The following is a 26,474-nucleotide window of genomic DNA, read 5'->3' as shown; positions in this document are numbered from 1 at the left end:
GGATTAGGTTCCTCCGATTTTCTTTCATAAACAAATCTATATAACCGTCTGGAAAAGTCAAGTGACAATTGTTACATATGGAGTACCATTAATACATCTATTTAATTATAATTTATTTTTCAACCATAAAATGGACAGAGCATGGTCCTGGTCTACTCAATAGGAAAGAAAATGATAAAAAGTAACTTCTAAAAAATCCAAAAATCACCAGTATCAAATAATACTAATATCAATTAGTATTGCCTGAAATACAAAGAAACAGCCAATGTGTCTATCTATATAAACTTTAATTAAGAACCTTGCATTGAAAAGCAGATGATACAGTATATAGTTAGCTGTGCTGACAACTGCTGGGAACTTAATGTCTGCATTAAATTCGTACAATTATGTTGAACAATGTAAATCTGAGATGATGAAATTTAGCTCACCTGTGTTCCGGATTAAATTAAGTAAAGTGTGCTTTGATTTTCGTGCAAAAGTGATCTGGTTTTGTTCCTTACATCACGTTAGAAACGAAAAGGCAAATCATGCAGTTTGGCAAAGGAAAAAATAATAATAATTGTGTTTGTAGGTTACAAAAATATGAGTCACACACTGCATAAAAACAGAACCAAATTAAAACGTATCACAGAAGGCTTTCAAGGTATTAGTTTGTATGAAGTCATCTTAGTTTCCTTAAAACAATTACATAATTTATGAAACTCAGCAGCGCTTGTGTAGCTTTTGAAATTCGCCTATAGACAAATTGTCATTTTCACCTGTTTTCTTTTTTAAAAAAAGTTTCAAGTTGTAACAAAGAGTCAAAATTAAACTCAAACAGTATTATTGATATATATATATATATATTTCATGAAGGGTCTAGGCTTTTAAAATGTAAATTTACAGTACAAAAATCATACAAATTAAAGACAGGGTGGGTGGGGAGTCTATTCTTGCTTCATTTAAATAGTATTAACATGGGCATCTACAGTACCAGTCCTAAAAAGTTAAAGTCTATCTCTAAAGCAGCTAGCAAGGCTGTGCTAATAAAATATGGTCAAAGCTTATAATTCTTGAAGCCTCAGACATTGCACTATTACTTGAGCCAGCTGAATCAGTATGCAGTGGATGGTGTGTCCCTACCCTAGCCCACCCACATTCACACCAAATTCCCAGCACACCATGAATTCTGAAAGAAATAGGCATTTCTTTTTAACAGCTTTAAATACAGCATAGAAACAGTCAGAACAAAGACATTCTATACCTCTTACGGAAGTCCCGGTTTTGAAAACATAACTAATATTCAAAGCAGACAGAACAGTTGAGAACTATCTGAATTTTAATAACATCTTTCTATCTCGTGGGATCATTTAATAGGGAAAATCATGTTAGACCTTTACAACTCTTATTTACATCTCTAGGAAGTAGAACAATATTAATTTATTGGAAAATGCAAATCATTCTCCTAATGGTTGGCCTTCCCTAAAGTAAGGCAATATGTGTGTCACAAAAAAATAAATAGGATAACTTTTGTTATTTGCTACTTTGTCTTTTCACTGCATATCTGATTTGTTATTATTGTAAATGATTCGAGCTTTTAAAGATCATTTTAAATACTTTTAACTATTTTAATATTGATCCAACTGTGGAATTGCTTTTCAAATTTCCGTCATGCCATTATACTGGCTAGTAAAAAATAATTAGACTGTATATAATGTTGGAATTTAAATTCTGAAATTCATGACAGAATTTGGAATTATTCAAATTGTGACAGTAACATTTGGATACAATGAAATATTAGAAGTAAATTTGCTCATATAACTATTAATATTACTTACAGCAAAATAAACCTCTATATGACTGCAGAAAATCACACTTGGCTTGACTAGCATTATTTCTAAAAGACCATGTTGAGTTTAAATATCATTTTAAAGTTAAGGTGCGGGAATATCCTTTACTGTTAATACTCATACGAACTCCAAATCCATCTAAAATAAGATTCATCGCTATTGAACTTGGATTTCAGTGTTCTTCGCCCACATTCAGTCACTTCAAGAAGAAAAGCGTTTAAAAAATGAGTGCAATGTTTTTGCTTTGACTGTATCTCTAAAAACCTGAAAAGTCATAATTGATAGGGGCCATTCAAAAATATGCAGTACACAAAACAGATAGGATAGTACGGACAGACGTAGATACTCCTACATATACCACATACAATCAACATTTCAATCTCTATTATGTTTTCACGATTTGTTATTAAAGTTAAAGCACCTATGTGTGGTGATTTTACTTTTACTGTACAGCCTATGTTATTGGATTTTAACACTGTAACTTGCCCCATTGGACCGAATCATGCAACTGCCGCGGATCAGCACAAGTGTTTTATAAGGCATAACTGGAACAAGTTAAAAATCATTCCTCAAACTTTCAAAAGTTGAGTTGCTTGATGAAGGAGTTCCTGCCTCAGTCTCTTTTTTTCTTTCCTGAAATCCATGATTAAGTCAGGAGGATAATTTTCTTGAAAGTGTAATTTATTTGGCTTAGGATAGTGCCACAGGAAAAATAATAATAAAAAGAATTGAAATCCTCTCAGGTTGGAAGGTCCTTTGAACTCAGTTGAGGACATGTTAAATCCAGCTACATTCAGAATTCCAGGTAGGCAAGGATGCCAACTGCAGACAGCAATAAACCAAGACAACTGGGCGATATTCCAGCAGCAATTCCTGTAAATGAAACAGATTTGGCTTTCATTAAGGGATAGCCATTATGTTATATGCAAAACAAAATGTGATGTTCATCAAAATGCTTGACAAATATTTTCTGAACCAATCAAGGTTGTGATCCAAAGTAAAGGTGTGGATTGATTTAATAGCAAATGTAAAAATAAAATGAATGGGACCAATTTGTTCATAAATTACTACAGTAATGAAGAAATCAATGTCATGTATGAATGCCAGAACTGTCCTATTTTTTTGTTCATTCTGAACTAATTTAGAGCCACTTTAGATTACATTTAGATTACATTGCAATTAGATGACATGTACATTATTTAGGTGGCAATCTGATACACATGGCGGAATTGATGTCCAGGGGAAGTTTCCAAAAGGTGACGCAAGCTCAACAACTTTTGGGGTGTCCTGGTTTTTACTTTTTGAAATATCGCAACCCATAGTATAGGATTACACTGTTGGTTGCCAATAATATAGATCTCTCTCTCTGTCTCTCTCTCTGTCTCTCTCTCTCTGAAGTTTGGCAACTTCAATTCTTTTGGGGAGAAGTTGAATACAGTACCTGAAATTTTAAGGGCAATTAGATGGAAAGGAAGTTCTAGGCAGGGGAGTAGTAGTTGGAAGGCAACAGGAAATAAAAAAAATGAGTGGAAGTAATGAAAATGAATTAAATGATAAGAAAAAAATAGCTATTTTAACCTATGGATAAATATCCAAATGAGTTTTTAAACTGTGGTTGTTGAAAGAAGCAGAGACAGCATTGAGGTGGACCAAAACCACACCCACACTTCTGATTTCACATGCCATTGTACTACATGTGAGTAACACATGCATAGGGCTAGACATTGCTTAAATACATAACAGGCAGCCAATATTGCTGCCAGTAGGAGCTTTCCCCCTAAGGGTCCTAGGCATATGTTGGATCTGTGTATCCAGTCAAGTCTCAGTGCAGAGAGTGAAGATATAAGCCGCCTCTTCCTGCACATTGCCTTTACAGTGAGAATTGGGCTCCCCCACCAGGGTAGCACTGTGGGTTAAACCACAGAGCCTAGGGCTTGCCAATCAGAAGGTCGGTGGTTCAAATCCCTGCAATGGGGTGAGCTCCTGTTGCTCAGTCCCAGCTCCTGCCAATCTAGCAGGTTGAAAGCACGTCAAAGTGCAAGTAGATAAATAGGTACCGCTACAGCAGGAAGGTAAACGGCGTTTCTGTGTGCTGCTCTGGTTTGCCAGAAGCAGCTTTGTCATGCTGGCCACATGACCTGGAAGCTGTATGCTGGCTCCCTCGGCCAATAATGCAAGATGAGCGCCACAACCCCAGAGGTGGTCACGACTGGACCTAATGGTCAGGGGTCCCTTCACCTTTACCACTGTACAGTAATTTGTTAAGGGGCCCCTGAGTGCATGCAGAACTAACCTGCAAGCAGGAGGGTCTGTGCTGGGTTTTCTTTCCATGTGCATTGAGTAGCAGAGTTAGAAAGAACCCAAAACCATAGGATTAAGCGAAAGGGAACCTGACTTGATCACAAGCTCGCTGTAGGAGACTGTAATGATTAAAGAAAACCAAGGGGCATATTCCAACTTATATAGAGAGTACAGCCTGTGCCACAGGAAAGCTGAGTCAAGAGCAATCTTGTTTAGTTATTTATTTACTGGACATAATCCTATTTTTAAGTATTAAAGGGACTGAGTAGAGGCTATGTGCAGTTTCCCAGCCTTGATAATAGTTCACTTCCATTCCTTTATATGTTATTCTACTACTTAATGGGGAAAAGGGTGAAAGTAAAAAATCTGAAAAACAAGATCCGAACTTGATTCCAATAGAACCTATTTCTGCATACTGATGAATTGTTGTTAGTATTTGTTCTGGAACAATTGTACTAGAATGGCATGCAGCTCGCAGAAAAATAATAATTTTGAAATGTAATTCAGGTGTATTTTAAAATCTACATACCTGGAATTTTTACTTGAGCTACTTCTCCATCTCCCCCTTCACTGTGCACCCGAACTTCAACAACATATTGACCTTTAACAGGGGCTGGAACTTCTATATAATGTTTGCCAGTGCTAAACAGTGTGCCATTAAACTGGCCATCTGGTCTATACAGCACCTTTCAGGGACAAAATATGGTACAGGATGTAACTCCAGAGAATAAATCAAATAACAAAAAGGCAAGCTGTATCTTATTCTAGAAAAAGCATTAAAGAAATAACTACAAAATGAACATCCCCCCCATTCAACCGTAGAAAAATTAAATGCTGAAACATGTAAAGTAATTGACCTGATCCCCAGTTTTAACTATTATGGGCTTTTAGGATGCAGGTGGTGCTGTGGTCTAAACCACAGAGCCTAGGGCTTGCCGATCAGAAGGTTGGCGGTTCGAATCCCCGTGACAGGGTGAGCACCCGTTGTTCGGTCCCAGCTCCTGCCCACCTAGCAGTTCGAAAGCACGTCAAAGTGCAAGTAGATAAATAGGTACCGCTCCAGTGGGAAGGTAAACGGCATTTCCGTGCACTGCTCTGGTTTCACCAGAAGCGGCTTAGTCATGCTGGCCACATGACCCGGAAAAACTGTCTGTGGACAAATGTCGGCTCCCTTGGCCAGTAAAGCGAGATGAGTGCCGCAACCCCAGAGTAGTCCATGACTAGAGTCTGGACCTAACAGTCAGGGGTACCTTTACCTTTACATTTTCAGGGCAAACTAGATGTAATGTCAGGAGATCTATGATAGGCTTTCTGCATGGTTTTTAAGAACAGCAGATGCAAGCACATGTGTGAGAGACCATGTTTGTTGTATGAGTTGGAGAGTTTTGGGTCAGAGCTCCAGTGCAGAATCAGGATCTTCTTAATATTTCCCCAGCTGTGTCATGGTTTTCAAATCCTACTCCTGAAGCTGCTATTTGCCTTTGATGGGAAAACGTACATGACACAAGGGGAATGGTTTGAAAAGCCTTCTCTGCACCACGGAGGTTTAAATAAGAAATTCAACTTTAGCTAGTCCAACCAGTCCAAAATTAATAACATATTATGAAGAAATGTGAGATAAATAATTATGAATGCTTTCATAAACCAGCATGATTTTCAGTCAAGATATATACCTTTAAGGTATATTCAAAGCAATTTTTTTTAAAAAAAAAGAACAAAAATGGAACACATATTGGGCACCTGGTGAGAGGGTACTGGCAATCCCCCCCCCCCACTACAGGAATGTGTGCTTAAATGTTTTTTGTTACTTGTATTCTGGAGGTCAATACAGATGGAAATGGGTTGAGATTTATGGGAATCAGAGATTATTACTAGGTCCACTCAACACAGAGTGAAAAGCGATGTTCTAGCAGGACAACCAATCTTTGGCTTCCTTTTTACTGCCTTCATTATGGGTAAGTAAGTAGTAAGTATTAAGCACTGGGGGTAGTGACACGAGACAGTTTCCAGAAGCTGGAGAGCCACTTCCACACCTGCCTCATCTGAGCAATAACTGAGAAGAAATCAGGACTGGTTCTCCATATCCTCCATGGATCACCTCTTTTTCTATGCTTCATGGACTGTGGTTCCTGATTCTTGCTTTTATCTGGGAAAGCAGGTATCCTAAGATATCCCAAGTCACCAGCACCTACATTGATGTCCAGAAGACACCCCTTTTAGTCACTGAAAAAAAGAGAGAAGGCAGCACGGTTTCTATGCCTGCCTTGGTAATGAGCGCACAAATCATAATACAGGGGTGTATTTTTGGCCATGGTTGACTTGCACACCTGTTTGAATGAGAAGAACTGTGGGGTAGAGAGATATGTACTTCTGAATTATGTAGCTTGTTTTCATATCATGCCAAGACTCATGCTCAGATAACAGTTTCTAAGAGTATGAAGACAGCATAACTAGCAAGGAAATATTGAAGTCAGTTAAAGGAGTTTTACTGAAGTATTCATATTAGACTAACCAAGGTTAGCTGTTTATACATTCTGTTGTCGCTCCTTGAAGGTGTTGAATCTGATTGTAAGTCAGTTAATAGACAAGTGAAGTGATAAACCATATTTGCTAAATTACACAATGTAGGCAAAGCATCTCAATACAGAACTTACTTTATATCCTTTCACAGTAGATTCATTGGACTGTGACTTGACATGGTCCCATGTTATGATGTACTTTGAACCAGACCTTACAGAACTGATAATTCTTGGTCGCTGCCTTGGAGCTGAAAAATATTATATGACCTTTATTTCTGGTGCGTACAGGAAGATATCCCCACCACCATCCCGTCACACACACACCATGAGAAAGTTACAGGGCAACCCAACTCCCTGATCCCCTGTTCTGGAATGGGTTTGGATGAGGTCGAGGTGTGCCTTCACTCAGCCATGCAGGTAAGATAAGATATCTTTATTGTCATTGTCCCCTTGCGGGAACAACGAAATTACTTGGTTGCTACATCCACGCAGATAAAGCATTCTGCATAATCCAAAATTACAAAACCTAATTAAAAACAGTAAATATAATACAAAATAACAAGTAAAATGAGATGACTTCAAAGTCCAGACTTTCCATTTAAGGCCAAAATCGCTCTAGAGAAGAAACTGTTCCTGAGACGGCTCGTTCTTGCCTGCATTGTTCTATATCTCCGTCCCGATGGCAGGAGCTCAAAGAAATGGTGACCTGCTAGTGCTTTTCTATGGCACCTGGTGGTGTAGATTTGTTCTAAGGTGGATGCCCCTCCCTCGTCCACCAAGGAATCTTTGGATTTCCCCCCGTCAATTCCTGTACACCTTGCCACACCTGCCTGGTGTTATTACTCCATAGGTGATCCCCCAGCCGCTGTCTATACGCCTCTTTGGCCACCCGGATACCTCTCTTTAAATCCGCTCTGGCTGAGCTGTACAGCATCCTATTTCCACTTCTAAAAGCAGTATTTCTTGCCTTTAGCAACCCCTGTACCTCCATTGGAAGTCCTGCTGGTGAGAGTGTTCCAATGTGGCTGAATAGCTGACAGAAGCTAATACTGGGGGTATCACCACTGACAGTAGCCAATGGAAACCCCCCAAAGAAAGCCAGAAATCCCTGATATCTTTTGGGGTGGAGCTAGGCTGGCAAAGAATCTGCTGGGTTCCAAACCACCTGTGCTTCTGTCATGTTACAGCATTGATCCAGGCCTCTTTGTCTGGGTAACAGAAAGTAGGAATTCAGCAAATGAACCACTTTACTTACGTGCTTTTTCTGTAATGAAACCCAAACGGCTACTGGGAGGTCCAACACCTGCGAAGTTGAAAGCTGCCACATCTGCGTAGTAATGTGTGTCAGGCTTCAGGTTTTCCAACCTCACTGAAAAATTCTGACTGCTCACTTGTACTTTATTTGCTTCTATTTCTCTTCCACGGCTGGGCCAGTAGCGGATCTATAAACATGAGACATGTGTTTATCAGAGAACAAGAATGAATTTCAAACAACAGTTCAAACAACCATTTGACTGTCACTTGTTCCTAAAGCAATGATACATAAGGTCTGCAAACAGAAGAGCTCTCCGATTCCAGGTCAAATTTTGCAACAGAAGACACTGGTTCAGTTCTGGCAGTGTGCTCTGCATTTGGAAACATGTGCAGTGGCAAACTTTATTTAGCACAAGACTTTCGAACAAGAATTAGAAACTGGATAGCAGAGCGAGATATAGTTAAACCTATACAGGAAATAGGAAATGAAAAGAGCAGAGGGATGAGACAGTAGACTCATTTCAGCAATTAAACTTGCTATCTCCTTTTTAAATTCAAAAGCTGTTTTTTGTTGTTGTTAATTACTACTACCATGCAGAGGAGGAAAGCCCAGCTTGTAAGCTGACTGCATTATGAAGAGGTATTCTAAACTAGTCCTCCTAGTTCAGACTGGAAACAGGAGAAACCTCCCCTTCAAAATGGTAACAGAGAACAGCAACAGGACACCAATAAGCAATGGCCCAATGTTTTCAAAGTCCACAATGCATTCAACCAAGAGTTGCCAACTCTTTTTGGACCAGTGAAGACATTTTTTATTTTGAGAGAGTGCAGTTGCAAAATAGCTGCTATTCTATGTGTGACATAATACAAAATGGCTTCCAGTATGGCAAAACATAGAATTATAGAGATGGTTCATTTTATATACTTTAATTAATAATAAATATTTTTAGCTCACCTCATACCCTGTAATAGCTGGACTAAGAATATGCTGCCAAGAAACAGAGGCTTCTGTAGATGATCTGACTCTTACTTTCACATTTCTAGGTCTTTCAACAGGAGCTAGAAAAATGAGTAATACAATTCACTTCAAATGTTACAAGTGAGATATTCTTGATTTACAATGAACTTGTAGCTACTTTGGCAGCTCTAAATACCAACTGATTTAGAAGGAAACTCCATTAATGTACTGTTATCAAAGGCAGCAGTGTGATAAACCTGGGATTGCCAACTTGTTTGGGACCAGTGGACAAATTTTGAATTTTGATCGAGTGCTGGGTGCCTGAATCACAAAGCAGCTGCTATTGGGGGAGGCAGTTAATAATAATAAAAAATAATAAATTTTATTTATACCCCGCCCTCACCGGCCAAGACCGGGCTCAGAGCGGCTAACATCAGGTATAAAAACAATTGATTAAAATACAACTTAAATGCAACCTCATTTCAGTGGAAGCCCAGAATCAAAACTGTTTGGGGGGAGAAAACGTAAAATCTCCACCAAGGCCAACTATCCAGACTGGTCCTATGTGGGCCAGAAAAAAAAGTCAGGGAAGTCCCCAAATAGGGGTTCCATCACAGAAGGAAAAGGAAGGAGGGGGAGGGGATCAGGCTGTTGTCATAATACGAAGTTGCTGCCACGGCATAGTGCAAAATTAGAAAGATGGTTGCCACCAACAACCTCATGATTACCCTTGTGGATTGTGGATTTTACATATTGATTTTACACACAACCCACCCACTGTGGCCACCTAATACCAACAGGGATAAATTCTCACTACCAGGAAAAATATCAAAGGTTAGCCACCCCTAACGTATATTGATGGTGCCTCCCCAATGGAATCAGCACTCTCCAAGCATTACAAAATACAGAAGTATATATGTTGTTGTTGTTGCTGCTGCTGCTGTTAAGCAGCTCCTGGCATAGTTTTGCATAGGCTTTTGTAATTCTGGCAGTGTTTTCAATGTTGTTTTTTTATTTGTTTTTACAGTACTTAAATGATCTGTCCTGGGTTTGTTTGTTTTTTCAAAAGGCAGCTAACTAATTTTTTGCGAATCACTGAATTGAAAAACAAACACAAACAAATGCACAAACAACACATAAACTTTACAGAAGTTCTTCATTAATGCAGATAAGATTGTAGGATGTCGTGGTACTTTCAGCATATAGCAGCTGAGGCATAGTGCTTAGAATACATCCTTCCTTCACAGACGCAAAGGTATCTGAACATAAAACTTCCAGGCTGTCTTTCTGGCCGCATATGCCTTGCACACGAACACTGGACATATCCTCTATCACATTGCTTTGCGGACAGAATAAATACAGACCTATAGTTTTGAAAGTATGATGCTGAATGTTTCAGTAATAAACATTATATTGTATATTTATTTAAGTGTAGGAAAAAATCAAGATTAATTTATATAAGCAGTCAGATTTGTGAAAAGAAGACACATAGGGCAGTCTACTGTCCACGAAAGATTTAATTTTTCAAGCACAGATCACTTCTGTTTTGAGGATTCTTAGCAACAAGTTGCAACAGATAAGGTGCTGCTGCCTAAGCTCAGGAAACCTTTCATATATTTAATCTTCTAACTGGGCACACAGTCAACTATACATCAAAACAGTCAGTGTTCAGGAAAAAACAGTTACATATCTGTTGAAGGGCATCGAATAAAACCTAACCATCCTGTACGGAACGTTATTTATTTATTTATTTAAAAAAATAGCATTCAGTGAGTGACAGCTACTAAACCAATTTCATAATTTTAATAAATTATCCACAGTTGCAAAGGCATGGCCCCCATTACTAAAAACTAAGACAGTCGGCCAGAAAAATGGTTTTTCACATGGTGATTACAGTCAATGACTGGTGGCCTGATGATCTGAAGCTTTTGAAGCATGCTTTCTTTCTTCAGGATCTTCTCTTGAAGACACAGATTATCAGAAGAACACAAAAAATTTATGAGTACAATTTTTACAAAAAGTTAATGAGAATTCCACAAAGTCATTCTTGGAACTCTCAGAACTTGAAGTACCCTTTTCAGATGACTACATGTCGTCTATAATCCTAGGAACCTTCATCTAGTGGTGGGGGCAGGGCATAACTTTTAGTTCCCATCTTTCTAAAATATCCTGCAAGTATACATATAAAAGATTGGATGTTGATTTCAGTGTACAATTCCTCCAATTCCATGTGTCATTTTATGCTTTTATTTATTTTTTGTTTTTAGGCTGCATTTTTTGTTTTAATGGATATTGTTTCTTTATCGTACATAGTCTATACTGCTTAGAGTTCATAAATTCTTTTAAATAAATAAAATAAAACACAAAGTGAAGTCACCCTTTATCTCTCTCTGCTGAGGCCTTTGTGGAATTCATATTAACTGTCTGTAAAATTTGTACCGGAAATTCATCAAAGGAAGCTCACTTATATTTCTAGCGCAGTTGCAGATTCCAAAAGAGCGGCTCTTCAAATATTAATAATGTAGGGCTTTTAATCGACTAAACCTTTTAATCTTCTATCCTGAAATAGATAAGCCTTTGATCTGATCCAGCAGTGCTATTTTTATGTTATGTTCTTCTAGTTTCTTAGCTTTCCAGGGACAATCACACGTGTAGAATTATATACACTTTTGGTTGGATATGCACTTTGTCATAGATAGAAGATGCAATGCAATCAACGGGACTAAACTGAAGTAAACTGAACTCTAAGGATGATGATGTCTGGATCCAACCCTTAAGTTTTCTGAAAGCAGAATAGCAATTTTTCATTATATAAATTAGAATGAGGCTTATTATGGGTTGAAAGGTTAAGAAAATGTGATTTTAAAAGCATTTTGATGCCATAAATTTCAGGTAAGTCATTGTTGTGATAAACTTGTGAAAAAAATGTATTAATAGAAATGTTTGAATGAATTTTTACCTAAAGCAATGCTTTACTTAGATATATCCAAATTGGCTTAGAGCTAAACAAACAAACAAACAAACAAATTACCTGTTGCCAGTTAATTATCCAAAATGAGTCATCTACTTGAATTTACGAAGTTTCTGGCATGAAAAAGGAACCATGATCTCTTAAGAGATGGCAATGAATGGTCTTGACTGAATGAATGGTCTTGACTGCCAATGTATTTATACCAACTCAGTTCCCTGCTCTCCCTACTCGATTATTTCTACTTACCATCATCTGCTGAATAAATGATAGCAGTGAGGCTAAATGGTCCTTCTCCTTTGTTATTAAATGCTTTCACTTTCACTTGATATTTTGATGCAGGGATCATTGATTCATCTTTATGGACATATCGACCAGTTTCAGGCTGAGAAACTATAACTTTTTTCCACACAACTTGATCAAAGGGCTTGAAGGCTACTACGTATCCAAAATTATTACCAAAGTGATATTCTCGTGGTAAAGGCTATATATAAAAAAAGACAAAAGATTGAGAATTATTTTTTGGACAAAGGAGAACTCACGAGCAAAATGCTATCAGTGGAATTTGTTGCCAAGGAGTGTGGTGGAGTCTCCTTCTTTGGAGATCTTTAAGCAGAGGCTTGACAGCCATATCTCAGGAATGCTTTGATGGTGTTTCCTGCTTGGCAGGGGGTTGGACTGGATGGCCCTAGTGGTCTCTTCCAACTCCATGATTCTATGATCCCCAGTCCTAACAGGAGGGTTCCAGTAAAAGGTTTCAGCTACCCTCAAACAGTTCAGAGCATGAGAGAAATCAGATTATTTCAGGAGGAGGAAACCAAAAAGTACTTTCTTCCACTTGTCCATATTGTGCTAAAGAAGTCATATTCAGAGCTGGTTGCCAGAGCCCTGTGTGCTTTATTTTATGTGTTGTTTTTTTATTTTAAATTGGCTTTTTTTTTACCCACCCTTCATTGCAACAGTACTATCAGAGTGGAGTTCATAAAAATTTAAGACAAAATATATAATACAATTTTACCATAAATATATCTTTTTCCCCACTCAACCAGGTTCTGAAACATTAGTAACACCCACTAAACATTTGAGGGAAAATATGGTCTTCAGTGGGCCCTTAAAACTGATAGGAATTGGGGCCAGCCTTAACTCAGAGGTCTGGGTGCCTCTCAAGATTAGGTCCAGGATCGCTGCCCTTCTTGTGTGTTTCAGTGCCAAGTGTTCTAAGCTATAACCATTTAGGGTATCAATAAATGCTACCTCTTTGTCATGACTGGAACACATATGTAGCCAAGTCTGCATTAGGGTAGTTGAAGTCACCCATTACTACATATCCTATTTTGGATGCCTCCTTGATCTCATTCTTCATCTCAAGATCTTCCTAAGCATTTTGATCAGGAAGGTGACAGCACAATGCATCCTCAGTGCTAAATTACTCTTGGGGATTGGGTATCACCACTCACAGTGATTCAGTGGAGGAGTTTTCCCCCTTTGAGATTTCTAGCTTGCTGGGCTCAGCACTGTCTTTGCCTCCAGTACATCTTCATCAGTCTTTTCTATAGAGTTTCTAGCCAGGTATAACCATGTCCCACTGGTTCTCTCTGTTCCACCAGGTTTCAATTGTGCCTACTATAACAAGGCTGTCCAAGTACTCCAGTTCACCTATCTTGGGCTTGGAGGCTTCTAACGTTAGGGTCTGTCTCTTCAAGTGTCTTTGGCATGTGTATTTCAGCCTCTCTGAAGTGCTAACTTATACACTGTGCTCACAATGCCTTGTTCTCCACCACCCCTATCTAAATTTTCCTCAATTTCACAATCTTCATCACAGAGGGGATATTTTGTTCCAAACCAGACCCTCCTCAACTCCTGCTGGCTTTCCTTCTTCAATTAATCTGTAAGTTAATATAATTTTTAATAGAAATCCCTCATTACAAGACAAGGCATCTCTACAATTCTGCCATGCCTGCAATTCAAAGGGATAAATGGATTTCTGCTGACATGCACAGCACACACAGAGAGAGTCTCCAGAAAGATTCAAGGAGACTTAAAGTCAGTAATAAAAACAAAGTAAGCCAAACATAATCCCTAAAATCCCAGCACACTAATAAATGTAGAGGAGGAGGAAATCCATCCTTTGTAACCATAGAAGAGGTGGTGGCAAGTCTGAAAATGTGTACTAATGTTAAGATCCAGGTTCTTAATGTTAAGATCCAGGTCCTTGAAAGGAGGAATGAGATAATAACTTTGAATCTGCATTAAGAAGGGGCAGTAGAATGGAAGGAAGTTTATATTCCTACTGCTCTAGCTCCTAAACACCTCGCCTTTTCAGGCTTTATGAATCACAACAAATTATCTAGGTGTGCCAACCTGCCATACATTTTGTTCATATGCCGTAACTTATGAAATTATTGGACCGTTAAATGCAAAGTATGCAAACTTTTAGAGAAACATGCCATGACCTTATACAAACCTATCTATTTGCCCTGAGCCAGGCTGACATTAAAAATAAGATACATTTGCAATGTTACATTTACATACATGCTAAAGGAATTACTGAGAAGGAAATCCTACCCACCCATTTTCCCAGTTTAAATGAGCCTCCCATTCCAGTACAGATGGGGAAAGCCTTCCATTAGCTGAGAGAAGCAATTGGGATATAAATCTATTTGGGCCTATGTGAAAGAACAAAGTGATCTTGTTTTGGTACTCTCTGATCTTGCATTAGTCACAACCCCACCCCACCCCAGCTATAATTAAAAAAAAAAGTTAGTCACAGCTGGAAATTATCCAAATTTGCAGTGCCAACTTGGCTAGGGATATGGACATTTACATGCAACACAAGATGTGTCATTCCCCCCCCCCCCCCACCTCCCAAAGGTTTCATGGTCTTAGGAGTGAACATTTGTCAATACTTTTAAGATACTTTAAAGTTTTTTGAACTTAGTTTTTAATAGACAACTTTCCCCCCCAAATGAAAAGCAGACATCCGTAAAAGTAATATTTTTGCAATTTTTAAATTACTGCACGAAGTGAATACAGAATGGTTGTTAAAGATGAACAAGAGTAATATCTCTGCCTTATCTATATTTGCCTTGCTGCTCATACCAGGACAGAAAGGAGGCAGCAGTGAGGTCAGTGCGGTGCAAACAAGTGCATGTTCTTACCAGGGCATGCACCTGCCCTTGCTGATCACCTGGCTTTGATCACCCGGCCTTGCTGAATGTGTAGGGGTAGAACCCTCCCTGGACATTCTGAGCTGGAGAAGAACTCTGGGTAAATTATGCCCTTGTTCAAAATACAACTGTGCATTAGGAGCTAGATAAATCATACAGGCACGTCCAACTTTCAAGAGACTGTGATCTGCTCCCAGTATATAAAAAAACTGGCAATGATCTACCCATTGTCATTGGAGGGAGGAGAAGCGTGTGTGGGGTGGGTGGATTGCACAGAGTTGTTGAGCTTTTTCGGGGGAGGATTGCACAGAGTTTTAAAGCTCCCCCCCCCGTAACTTTTTGTACATGATAAGGATCCCGCGATCTAGCCAGGATCAGCTGGGAATCTATCAGTAGGTTGCGATCTACTGGTTGGACATCCCTGATATATACGTTTCAAATATTGGCACCATTACTAATCTTAATCCATTTTATGCTTTATAACAGGCATCCCCAAACTTCGGCCCTCCAGATGTTTTGGGCTACAATTCCCATCATCCCTGACCACTGGTCCTGTTAGCTAGGGATCATGGGAGTTGTAGGCCAAAACATCTGGAGGGCCGCAGTTTGGGGATACCTGCTTTATAACCTTTAAGGTGAGTTCCCAGAAAAGATTAAATGAGTTTAACCCTTTAAAAATGTACACAAAATCTTTAAAAATGTACACAAAATCACCAAGACTATAACCAAAATTGACATGGCATCCACTTGTAATCTTAACACTACCGCCCTTGGTTCAACACGAACAGTCCTTTTATAACAGTGTGAAGATTAAGCATAATTTCATTATTATACCTACCACCCAAGTTATTGTCAGCTCTCGATTGCTGCCACCCCCTCCTCCAACTTCAGAAGGAGCCACGTTTGGAGCTAAATAACAGAAAAAGGGAAATGTTTTCTCTGCTTTCATAAAATAAAATAAACCATCATTTAATTCCCCCTCTCATTAAGAATGCCATTGAGTCCATAAGGCCCACACAATTATAGTAATGCTAACCTATAATTGCTGAGAAAGTCTCAGGACTTGCCAAATGAAAAGCAAACTCTGTTTCCAGAAGAAACATGACTGAATCTAGGTTTTGCTATAGTGTACAGTTTTCCTTGAACGTATAATTCAATTTTGGGGTGGGAGGGGGAGTGTTAATTAGACATTCAGAAGATTTATTGCTCTCACCTCAAGAGTTTGTACTCATGTACTTTAAGCACATACTTAAAATTTACATCCACAAGTAGCTTATGGTAATAAAACTCTGCACAACTCAGAGTGTTAAAGAATATTAATAATTGCACTTATAATACTTAAACTGAAGGGCTAACAAGGACTGGTGCAATTTCTCTATTATTTTACTTAATTCCCTCACTTGTCATATTTCCGCCTTTCTGCCATTTTCCAAACTATAAGAAATACTTCTTTGGGAATCAATTCATCTTCCAAGTTTATACACTATATTTTAGACCTAAGCTCTTTTATTAAAAACAACTGCTAAAAAAGGAAGTGTCAGCTCCACTAGCCCTGTTTATTTGTTTAGATTTTGTTTTAGTTGGAAATACTTTTTCATTGAGGTTTACTTTCCTCTTTCAGTTGGCTTTCCTAGCTAATGCTTCCTTCATCCTTAAAACAGTGCCAGTTTCAACAGGGTACTGCCAGTTGTGGCTCTTTAGCAGTACAAATGCTTCACATTTATACTCCTGATATGCATTCATTCAAGACAATGACCCAATATCTGGGCTGAAAGGCCAACACAAAAGGATAATCTACTACTAATTTGCTGAAGAATGACATGCAGGCTTTTCTGTGCATTTCTGCAGTGACATATGATTTCCCAGAGAAATGCTGTTATCTCCTGCATACAGTCAAAGCAGCATGTATTATCTTCAACAATAAGGACAGAGCTAATTCTTCATGTAGAAGACACAGTTAAATAATATGTGTGTTGAAGGCCAAAGAATATGCACAACTGTGAACTGAGATCTAACATTAAGCATTTAGACAAAGCAGAACGTGTGCTATGGAGGATAAGGTCATGCCTTTGATACTGCTTTGAGAGCTTTCACTCATTTGTAAACCAGCATTATCTAGTACAACATGCAAAAACACTTTGGCATGTTTTCTTATGATCATAATGGAGAATTTGGTTAGTTTACCCCCCCTATATTGTTACACTGCCAAGCCAAGGCATATGCACCAACACACAACAACAGCTGCATTATGTTGCATTATGAATATAAAAGGGGGAGATTAAAAGCCATCTGAAGAGCTGCTTAGAATAATGCACCTCATCTATGACATCCATTTGCCAAAACTGAGACACCTGCATTTGTAAAGCTAATATGCTCAGGGTATTAGTACTCTGTGCAGATTAGAGTACAAATGTCTAGCTGTTCAGCATATCACAACTCTAGGAGTTGGTTCAGCCAAGCATGCATATGATGGCTTGCATATGTAAATGATCATTACAAATAATGGATGAGAACATAAGAACCCTGCTGGATCAGGCCAAAAATCCATCCAGTCCAGCATCCCGTTCTCATAGTGGCTAACCAGATGAGCACGGGCAAGTCTGCAAGCAGGACCAAGGACAAAACCACTCTCCTCGTTTGTTTTTCCTAGCAGCTGGAATTCAAAAACATAGTGCTTCAAAAACTGGAGGTCATAGTACAGGGAACAGTCATTCTTTGTGTGACCAAGGCACACAAACACTGTTTTCAGTCCCTGAAGGGGGCGTAACAGGGGTGTAACAAAGCAGGCACATAATGGGGTGGGGCGGGCTATTACGCATCACTGATTCGTGCAATGACCTGGAACGCAACCCCTGCACAAATGGGTGGTCATGGATAGTTTTATTCTCCATAATGTTGCATTCTCTTTTAAAGAAATCCAATTTGGTGTCCATCATCACATTGTGTGGTAGTGAATTATGTGTTTATATGCATATCATACCTTACAGGACATTACACTGTCAGCCATCAAATGTGGAAAAACCAAGTGATGTTCAGGCAAATGCTAAAAGCAGTTTAATTTTTTCCCATTTCAATAGGTACTCCTTACTGCTACTTAGTGGAAGGGATGAGGTGGTGGCAAGGTCGAGGATGGGCAGGTGCATTGCTACCGTAGTAACACTTACTGACTCAGCCAGTGTATGCACACAGCAATCCCTATTGCTATATGATAGGATAGTGCCCAAAATTGTTCCAGAAAAGGTAAGCATTGAGTGCCTCTTGAAAACTTAAGGGAAACAAATGGAAAATTGCAGAGCTAAAGGAAACAGTGGCTTGGTGTTCATATGAAAATCTTGAGGATGTGGCCTGCTGGGGCTACTATTAGAACAGCTTCTTCTCCACCTTCAAAAACTTCATAATTATGTGAACATTCACTGAATATAAGCACAAATATTTCTCTTCTTCTAAAATATCCTGTGTTTTTAAATTAAGCATCATCTACATAAAATTAAGTGCTGTAAAAAAGAAAAGAAATAAATATGCTGTTTTGGTATGAGTAAGTGGTGATTTAGACAACCATTTTCCCCCTAACATGCACTGAGTTCTGCAGTCACCACATGGTGGAATTCAAGTGGGCCTAGTCTGGAAATGTATGTGACTGCAATGGTCTTTATACATTGGACTCCTTTGGGTAACCTCATTCAAAGTGAGTGCTTATTCCACACCACACAGAAACTGCAAAACATGATGCAGAATGCAAAAAAAAAGAACAGTTTACTTGAATCCGAAGAAAATGTGTTCATGCTCATTTTTGCACCAAATGTGATAGTTACCTATTAAGTATTTTATACTACCATACTATTCTGGATTTCAAACTGGTAATTGAATCAGAGATGGCATTAGTGCATACGTACAAGATCCCTCTGTTCGGATTTTCTGTGATGGCATACTAGGGTCTCCTTTCCCTAAAATATTAGTGGCCATTATCCGAAATTCATATTCCATCCATGGGATTAAATCAATCACCTTGGCTGACTCCACATTTCCATCAACAACTGGAGGGTCTAAATGAAAAGAGAAAGATTATTTAATACACAGAAAAAGCAAACAATAGCAGCCAAGGTTGTGATGTTCGCATTTCAGTTGCCACATGGACAGCCTCTTTTGTCAATCCAATTATTTATGAAGAGCCACCAGCCTAGAAAACAAATGCAGTTGGGCAAGATCCCTGAGATGGTACCATCCCAATGGTATAGCCTGCCGTATTTTAGAGACCACTGAGGCATTTTTATGCAAACATCATTTCTATTCTACTTTCCAAAACACACACAAGAAAAATAGAAAAGGAACCACTTGAATCATTCAGCTACAGCTCTGTTTTTCCAATTAACATGGACACTAAAATTATTTCAATAACATCAAGTGCACCAACATGATAAAAATGAACATCAAATCAAATCAAATCAGGGGCCTCTTGACATATTCCACTGAGATATGTTGGAATTTGTTACATTTCCCATACATTAAGTTGGGGTTAGTGTGTGCAAATGTGACGGCCCTATCAATACAAAACACTGCAATTACCATTGCCCAAAACACTCTCACTGGTTTGCAAATATGCCCAAGGACATCAAAAGGTTTCTGACCCCTACCCTAATATCACATTGACAGGAGTCCATGACACTGAGGCATTCTACCGTAAAACACACTATATCATTTTTTATAACAATACCTTTAGGACAGAAGAGCAAGAGACAGAACAGAGACAGACAGATAGACAGACAGACAGACAGACAGACAGACAGACAGACAGACCATTTTAAGTATTGCCCACACCACTTTTTTTTCCTGAGTTAGATATAGTTTCAAAAGATACTGCCTGGCAAGATGCAGAGCAACAACATTGACTTGATGGTTGAGACGTGACTTATTAAAGGTTCCTCTAATTTTGCTGTATCAGGTCAGAACTGATTTCTGAGGGGAAATAGGGAGATTGCATTCTGAACAGAAGGTAAAATTCCACATCATTCTGTTGCTGAACTCCCTGCCTTTGCTAAACACCAGAATGCATATATATTAATGCACAAAATGGTGCACAATTTAAAACCTAGAGACCAAGACTGTGAAAGTGATGCAGGCAAGTGTGTTACAGCACTACTTTAACTGCACAATTGGTTTTTCTCTCTTTCACGCCAACTATTAAACAGCTTCTGTATTTTTTTCAGTAATGTGTACCTACAATCGGCCTGGTAGGTATAGGGTTATCTTCCTAATATTACTCTTACCTGTTTTGGCATCCTTCCAGTACTCAGAAAGAAAATTCCTTGACTGGATAGTGTAATTTGAAATAGGACTATGATTGTCTGTCCCACGGCTCCAAGTAAGAACTACAGATGTGTTTCTAATATCTTCCACTTTGAGTCCTCCTGGGGGGCCTGGAGGTCCTGAAAAACATTTTCATGAAAGATAATGGCATGACCTAATCTAATATTGAATAGATAGGTATCAAAAAAATAAAAGTTTTTAAAGAAATGAATTGCATCCTCTTCAAGCTTTGCAATAAATGTTCCACTGAGAGTTTTGTACAGAAATTCAGGGGTTGTTGCACATCTAAAGACCCAGTAACTAATACAATAAGCCTAATTAATAAAATTAGGGATGTTGTGGGACTTGATCTGAGCCTGGTCTAATTATGAACTCCCAGAGCTCTTAAATAGGTGAGTAGCACAACTCTGGGACCCCTGATGGACTCTGCAGTATATCAGACTTACAGGAAAGGGAAGAGGAAGGACACAGAAAAATGTTCTTCCTCCCTGATGACTTCTTGGCTGGAACCACTGCACAATTTGAATCAGGATAATTAAAGAGGGAGAAGGCCCTTTCATTTCCTAAGCACCCTTGGATGGGCTCAAGAAAGAAAACTACTGTACCTGATTTTTTCCAGAAAGAAATTTGCTCATTTCCTTATGAATCCAGGGGAAATTTGGATTCATAAGGAGCAGCACCCCTATGAAGAAAGTCATAGAATCATAGAGTTGGAAGAGACCACAAGGGCCATCCAGTCCAACCCCCTGCCTAGCAGGAAACACCAAGTCCATTTGGGCTCTTCATTTTAGAAAAAGAGCAAGTGACAGATATATATATATTAGTGTGTAAGATGGTGGATTAAGTGGAGAAAGAACAATTTTTCTCCCTATGTCATAACACTAGACTTGGGGCCAGCCAATGCAGTTGAACGCTGGAAGATTTAAGACAGACAAAAGAATGTACTTTACACAGTGCACAGCTTAACTATGGAATGTGCTCCCACAAAATGGAGCGAAGGCCACCAACCTGGATAGCTTAGGCAAATTCACGAAGGCTGAGGCTTTCAATGGCTACTAGCCATTTTTTGGTATCACTACTGGGGAGAGTGCTGTTCTACTCAGATCCTGTTTCCAGGTTTCCAATAAGCATCTGGTTGACCTGCTGTGAGATCCAAACAGGATGCTTGACTAGACTGACCTGATCCAACAGTTTTTTTTCTTATGCTTTTAGGAGATCTCACTCATCCCCAAATGAAGCTGTAGGGCTCAAATTGAATGAAGATTGCCCAGGTGAAACAGGGGTGTAAAACCTTTACAGTGGTTACCTCGGTTTACAAACACAATTGGTTCCGGAAGTCTGTACTTAACCTGAAGCGTACTTAACCTGAAGCGAACTTTCCCACGGAAAGTAATGGAAAGTGGATTAATCCATTTCAGATGGTCCGTGGAGTACTTAAGCTGAAGCGTACTTAACCTGAAGCGAACTTTCCCATTGAAAGTAATGGAAAGTGGATTAATCTGTTCCAGACAGGTCCACAGAGGACGTAAACTGAAAATACTCAAACTGAGGCGTACTTAAACTGAGGTATGACTGTATTCGCTCTTGTATGTTTTGAAAGATAGGCTTGAATTTCAAGAATGGGGTTTCTCACCAGTGAGCTCCTCTGGTTCCTCTATGTTGTCAGTACACATTTCAATCCCTGTAATGCCCCAAATAAAGTTGTGCCCTGGTGTGGATTTGTTCTAGAGGCCATTCTGAGGGAGAAGACAGCTTTCCCCTTTTGGCAGTCACTATTTTAATAATAATTCTTTCTGAAATAGGGTGGAAATCCATGTCACACTATAGTGACAGTTTCATCAGTGCAAGTAGTTGACTCTGGCCCATAAATTTTATATTTAAACACAAAATTACCTCTCACAACAAGATCAGCTGAAGCTGTAGCATTATCAACAATTGACTGAGCAACACATGTGTATCTTCCAGCATGCCGTAGTTGGGCATTTTTTACTATAAGTTCACCGTTGTTTTTTATCTATGGAAGAGAGGAATGACAGAAGTCAGTAATCCTCCACTGAACTCATATGTTTACTGACCTAAAATTTTGTGCAATCAGTGCCCACATACTGAAAAGAAATACAAAAAATGATTACATCACCTGCCACAGACTTGTATGCAGCACTGGAAAAAACCATAAATATATGCATCATAGAATTGTAGAGTTGGAAGTGACCATGAGGGCCATCCAGACCAACCCTCTGCAATGCAGGAATCTTTTGTCCAACAAGGGTCTCAAACCCACAACCCTGAGATTAAGAGCCTCATGCTCTGCTGACTGAGCTGTATTTTAAAACATGCATGAAAGATTTCGAAAACAGATTTTACTGTCTGTCGTAGACACCTAGACTAATGCAGGACCCCCAGACGTTTTTACGGTCCGTTGATACCTGACAAACGACTTTTAGTACTCCACTGCCACCAACCAGTTCTATTTCTATACCGGCCTATTACCTCTAAATATATTACCGGCCTAATACCTCTAAAGTCCACTAAATTATGCTTTCCAACACACTATCCTTTCTGAACATAAACCACCAATGCCTCTCCTCAGACTCTAACCCAAGCTCTATCCTAACTCCACTCAACTGTCTGCTCCCACCCAGTTCAACTCCCAACTCCTCCCAGGGGTGGGTTTATATAGCCAACCTAAGCCCACCCCCTTGGGTTCTATCTGTCATCCACTGTTAACCCTTTCTAACTCGGGTGACCGTTACACTGTCTAATGTAGGTTCTGATGTTCAGAACATAATTTCATTTCATGTTTTTTTTAAAAAAATGACTTGCTTATAGTCCCCTTTCTTTATAGGTCTCCTATTTTTCAGAATTCAATGTTTGAAAATTTGTAAACCGTGGAATGGAAGGAGGTGTCAGTTTCGGTTCTCTAAATTTCTTATGTACCCAATCTTAAATTTAGTTCTTCCCACATTTTGCAGTGATTCCTTTTGAAAAAATCCTTCAAAACCCCAGTCAAACTGTGCTCGCTGAGGTCATAACTTGTATGTTTGACACAAGCACTCCTATGTGTCCTTTCTACTGATTATAGTCAAGACAGATCTCTGGGACTAAAGCTGCAAGAACAGCCTCTAGAACGTAAGTGATGTGCGACTTGGGCAGAGTCTGAGCAACCATCTTTTACAGCCTACAGTATGGTTGTGGTGGAGGAAAAGTAATACTCTTATACTACCAGTACATCCACGTAGCATAGATCAATAGAAGTGTTCCAATTTGATAAAAACATGTATGTAGAAACCCCAAGGGTGATGATAATAATAAACTCTCAGTAAACCAGTGCAATTTATTTGCTAAGCATTTAATGGCTATATTTTGTTCACTTGTTTCTATTTGAAGTTCAGAGTGCTGCCTTTACTTATAAACATCTAAATAACCTGGTCAGAGGCATCCGAACAAACACCCTCCCTATTCTCTAAGACAGAGGTCACAAACATGGTGCCCTCTAGGTATTTTGGACTACAACTTCCGTTAGTTCCAACCAGCATGGCCAATAGTCAAGGATTATGGGAGTTGCAATTCATAACATGTGGAAGGCACCATGTTGGCTACCCCTGTTTTAAAGCTAATGTTAGAAGCCTGGACCAGATTTCCCTGCTTTTGGGAGGTAAGGCAGATGCCAACCAGGGCTTTGTCTATGGCGGCATCCAGCCCATGAAACACACTCTCTACAAATATCCAGGTCATGTTGGCTTTGTTAATCCAAACTGTTTTATTTTACCAAGCATTTCAGGGAGGCTTGCTTGTTGCTCTTTATTGTTTATTTTTGTTCTTGTTCTTTATATATATGAATTTTATAGGGCCTTTTAAAAACTACATTTGATTTTTCTTCCTTCAGTAGCACCTTAAAGACCAACTAAGTTTTTATTTTGGTATGAGCTTTCGTGTGCATGCACACTTCATCAGATACACTGATGAAGTGTGCATGCACGCATGATTTTTCTTGTTAATGGATTTTATACAGTGTATAGCTTGATAATTAAAAATATAATGATTGATAATTGAACATACAGCAGAATATAAATGTTTTAAATAAATAATACAACCTGCAATCTTGGCCTGCAATGCAGGGAATTCAAGAACATGACTTACTTCAATTTAGACTGATTTCTATGCTCTGTTTTAGGCAGAGCTGTGTTTTTCTATGTAATGCGTTTGTAGTTGTATTTAAAAAATATCAATCATTACATTTAGTATCATATTCTATTTGGGTAGTTCACTGTCTAAAATGAAAAGTTATATCCTCAGGCCTAATTGAGTCCAATGACAAGCAATTAAAATCTAAGCCCAATTTCAGCATTGTAAACTGAAGGCAAGATTCTTTATAAATCTACTTTGCAGTTTACGTATTAAGAAAATGTACTGAGATCAATCAACTGAGTTAAACATGTGTTCCTCTTTTAAAGTATTTCCATAAACTCCTCAATCACCCTCTTGCAATATATCTAGAGCACTTTCATATATGGTAAAATGTTACAAGAGAGTAACATTCATATCATACCATCTTGAAATGGTTAACATTTTACTGTCTTAATTCCCTTAATTCAGTCCAGATTGCTCATTCACTTCATTCAATCCAGTATTCATTGGGGAGTCAGGAAGGTAAGAACTAAGAAATGTTCACTGATGCTTGTTCACTGAGCAATTAGAAAATAATATAAAGGAGTTGTCTTCCAGAGCAAGTTGTCTTCCAAAAGTTGTCTTTTGAGGGTTTTAGTTAATTAGTCTTGAAGGAAGCCAACCAATTTGCAAATACTGTAAAAATATTTTTTCTGTACTGAAAGATGTATTTTACAGCATGTTTTTGAGGGAAGGGGGGAGGTGTCATTGCAGACATGGTGTGTTTTATTTATTTAGTCAAATATTTAATGCCAGCTTATCAGCAATAAAGATTTGTTTTAATGCATGCTGGAAAGAATTATACAAGGCACAATTATATGAATGTTGCCTTCAGTTGGATGCACCAATAAAGCATAGGGAAGACCCAGTGCATCCCATATGGATATTGTTCATCTCTGTTTCACACACTGTGATTCTATTAATTATTAGGAAAATGGGACTCATCTTATCATGCTGCCAGTTTGAAGCAATATAACTAAAAATTCCCTGAGCTGTACATTGTTCAACATTTGCTTTACACTTTGTCTAGAATACTGAATTGACTGATAGAAATAGTATGCAGTAGATGCATTTTGTGTTGAAGTTCTGCAGCAGCACATTTGAGGGAAGAAAACATGCAATAATCTTCCTATCTAGATGGAGCCGGTTTGCATATGAAATCTCTATGGAATCAAACATTTAGCGGTTTGTAATCAAGCTTTCCAGTGCTCCATGGGAGCGTTGGTTCGCTAGAATAAAGCTTACAAAGCAAATAATGAGCATGGTCAGCAGCAAGTTTAAGCCTCAGCATAGAAAAGCATGCCCAGCTATGTTTTTACTGAAAACCTCAGCTTGGCCGGGTTACAAACTACAGGAAGAACTGAATCATGAAATGGAAATTTTGATGGCAGCTTTCAGATATGTTCCAAGTATACAAGCAATTTAGCACTCAGAACGCTCGTCAAAGTTTTAAAGACCTACATTTAAAAAACAAACTACCAAAGCTGCTACTTTAAAATTTTGCAACTTACACACAAGAAGCTAATGTTTTCCTTTCTTATCTCTGACAATAGATGTTTTAGGCATGTCTTGCAGATTTGCAGGGAGTCTAGCAGCTGAGTCACTAATGTTTCTTGACAACTGAAAGTATGCCACTTAGCAGCAATTGCCTTTCAAAACGATAAAGACTAAATAACGCAAACAACCTGCATTTCTAATGGATGCAAATTAGTTTTATGTTTCATTGTTGACTTTATGAAGTGAATACATAGATCAGTGCAACTATCTTGAACCCTCCCCCCATTAATTCCCCATATTCCTTACTTGAATATTAATATTATTGCAGCTACCAGTATATAGGGATCATTGTGAACCGCAACAAAGTCTGCCAAATATCTGGTAGGCATCATAAAGTTATGACACAAAATAGCCAACAGATATTTAATGTTATGATACTTAGTTGCTTAATCTTTTTTGTCTCTGTGGTAATCTCCTGTCTGATACTTTGATGCAACAGAATAATCTGCC

The 26,474-nt window shown here is 38.7% G+C and overlaps 1 protein-coding gene across 7 annotated transcripts in view; it reads right to left on the bottom strand.

Annotated features, from left to right (window-relative positions):
* Window positions 1-269: 269 nt before the first annotated feature.
* Window positions 270-26,474, bottom strand: part of CNTN1 (contactin 1) — a 145,393-nt gene continuing 119,188 nt past the window's right edge. For all 7 annotated transcript variants that reach the window (XM_088652425.1, XM_088652423.1, XM_088652424.1 and 4 more), the window contains 10 exons: window positions 22,194-22,314; window positions 20,261-20,419; window positions 18,890-19,039; window positions 15,835-15,905; window positions 12,079-12,313; window positions 8,859-8,962; window positions 7,905-8,091; window positions 6,785-6,897; window positions 4,660-4,816; window positions 270-2,702 (listed from right to left, as the gene is read on the bottom strand). In XM_088652425.1, the coding sequence (XP_088508551.1) occupies window positions 2,623-2,702; window positions 4,660-4,816; window positions 6,785-6,897; window positions 7,905-8,091; window positions 8,859-8,962; window positions 12,079-12,313; window positions 15,835-15,905; window positions 18,890-19,039; window positions 20,261-20,419; window positions 22,194-22,314 (1,377 nt within the window). In that variant the 3' untranslated portion in view covers window positions 270-2,622. The remainder of the gene's footprint in view (window positions 2,703-4,659; window positions 4,817-6,784; window positions 6,898-7,904; window positions 8,092-8,858; window positions 8,963-12,078; window positions 12,314-15,834; window positions 15,906-18,889; window positions 19,040-20,260; window positions 20,420-22,193; window positions 22,315-26,474) is intronic.

The sequence above is a fragment of the Zootoca vivipara genome, chromosome 9, assembly GCF_965207765.1.
Source record: "Zootoca vivipara chromosome 9, rZooViv2.hap1.1, whole genome shotgun sequence".
In the NCBI taxonomy this organism is placed as follows: Eukaryota; Metazoa; Chordata; class Lepidosauria; order Squamata; family Lacertidae; genus Zootoca; species Zootoca vivipara.
This window is presented reverse-complemented; position numbering and strand designations above follow the sequence as displayed.